General features: G+C 67.5%; 1 protein-coding gene across 1 annotated transcript in view; it reads right to left on the bottom strand.

Moving 5' to 3' along the window:
* H696_00851 (hypothetical protein) overlaps nucleotides 1–1,334 on the bottom strand; it is a gene marked incomplete at its 5' end in the record, with an annotated part of 2,508 nt that extends 1,174 nt beyond the window's left edge. Inside the window, one exon of the mRNA XM_009494736.1 lies at nucleotides 195–1,334. Coding sequence (XP_009493011.1) covers nucleotides 195–1,334 — 1,140 coding nt within the window. The remainder of the gene's footprint in view (nucleotides 1–194) is intronic.
* Between the last annotated feature and the right edge of the window lie 489 nt (nucleotides 1,335–1,823).

Here is a 1,823-nt window from a genome sequence, read left to right as displayed (position 1 = left end):
CGCAAGCATGGTCATCAGAAGGAGGGCGCGCGAAGCCACCTCAATGAGAGGGCGAGAGAGGGAGAGAGAGAGAGGGAGAGAGAGAGAGGGAGAGAGAGAGAGAGAGGGAGAGAGAGAGAGGGAGAGAGAGAGAGAGAGAGAGAGAGAAGCAGGATGCACAGGGAGGAGAAAAGGCCAGGCAAGACGACACGCACCGTGATGCCAATCAAATAGAGAACCTGCACACTGATATCCACCCAACTGGCCTGCAGCGGGAGCATGACATTGAACAGCCGATCGAAGAACATGTACCACACCACCGGCACGGCCAGCAGATGGCTCCAGATGTTGATGGTCTCATTGTGTAGGGTGAAAGCGCTGCGCAGGCAGGCCGAGAAGGTGTACCTCCAACGGTAGCCGGTCAGGATGAAAGGATTGCAGGCCAGATACCCGGGAACCTGCTCAATGTCAAAGAGGATCCGGTGGTTCTCCAGCAGCGGACCGCGATACTCGCCGCGGATCTTGGACACGTCGAAGCGCGCCGAGGCAGGCAGGACGCGCAGCGGCATCGGGCTGCAAGCAGACGCGCCCTTGGCAGGGGAGGAGCTGCTCTCCTCGATGTCCATGTTGTAGAAGTCATCGGAGTCGTACTCGTCGACACCGGCATCGGCGGCGGCCTCATCGGCGGCCAGGGCCGCGGCCGCGGCCTCCGGGCCGCAGCAGGAGTTGCCGGGACTGCCATCGCAGCAGCCCAACACCCGGCGCTGCTCGGCCAGGGGAAGCGGATCCACCGAATCCGACTCGTCGATGGCCAGCAGGGGGAACCGATGGCGCGGCCGGTCGGCATGGTGGTGCCGAGCCGCGTCCGGGTCCTCATCGGGCGGGCAGCACAGCGGCGCCCGGGCGCCGGTGAGAATCGGCATCACGGGCACCAACCCCGGGGCCAGGCTGGCCAGGGAGTTGCGCCGCCGAGAGGCCAGTCGGGCGGCCGCGGTGGCGGCCGTGTCATTTTGGAAAAAGGGCCCCCCCTCAATGGGGGAGATCTCGCTGTCGGAATTGTCGCAGGACACCGGCGCCGTGGAGGCGTGCGCCAGGTCGTCGTCGTGATCACCGCCGGCGGGACCATGGCCATGGTCATGGCCCGATGCCGGGGCGTCATCATCGCTCAGGTCGCCGGCCACCGGCAGGGCGGGGGCAGAGCGCGCGTCGGTCGGAGGCCGCTTGCGTAGGCCGGTCGACCGGTCCTCCAGCACGGAGCCCCGCGCCAGCGAGTCATCAGGCCGGCCGCTGTCGGTGGAAGTGGACACACCACGGAGGGCGGCCTCTGCCCCAATGGTGGCTGATGTCTGGAGCATGTCAAGCAGGGGGGACATTCGCGCGCGCAGGCGCAGGAGAAAGGGCACGGGGCAGAAAGAGAGGCTGGCGGGGACGGGGAGAGGGGGGGGGGGGGGGGGGGGCAAGTCAGCTGAGTGCTCCCTGGGGAGGCTTTTTTCCCGAGGGAAGACAGCCATGGAGAGGAGACGCACCTGGCTCGGCTGGAGAGGCACTCGGGCAGAGAGAGAGAGAGAGAGAAACGAGGGGAAGCCGTGCCGAATGCGCGCGATGCAGAGGCGAGAAGACCAAGGGGGAGGGGGCGGCGCAGAGAGGCGAGGCGATGGGCGAGGAAGATGACAAGATGGATGGCAGTAAATGTGGCGGTGACAGCTGGAGCGGACCCCGGGCGCCGGGGCTGCGAGCAGGGAGGTGGCTCTTCGGCCGGCGGGCGGGGGTGGCCCTCCTGCCGCCCCAGTGCCAGGCTTCCCCCCCCCCCCTCGCCCGGGGGTGTTCGCGGCCGGCCGGCAGCG

The sequence above is a fragment of the Fonticula alba genome (assembly GCF_000388065.1).
Source record: "Fonticula alba strain ATCC 38817 unplaced genomic scaffold supercont2.1, whole genome shotgun sequence".
In the NCBI taxonomy this organism is placed as follows: domain Eukaryota; order Rotosphaerida; family Fonticulaceae; genus Fonticula; species Fonticula alba.
This window is presented reverse-complemented; position numbering and strand designations above follow the sequence as displayed.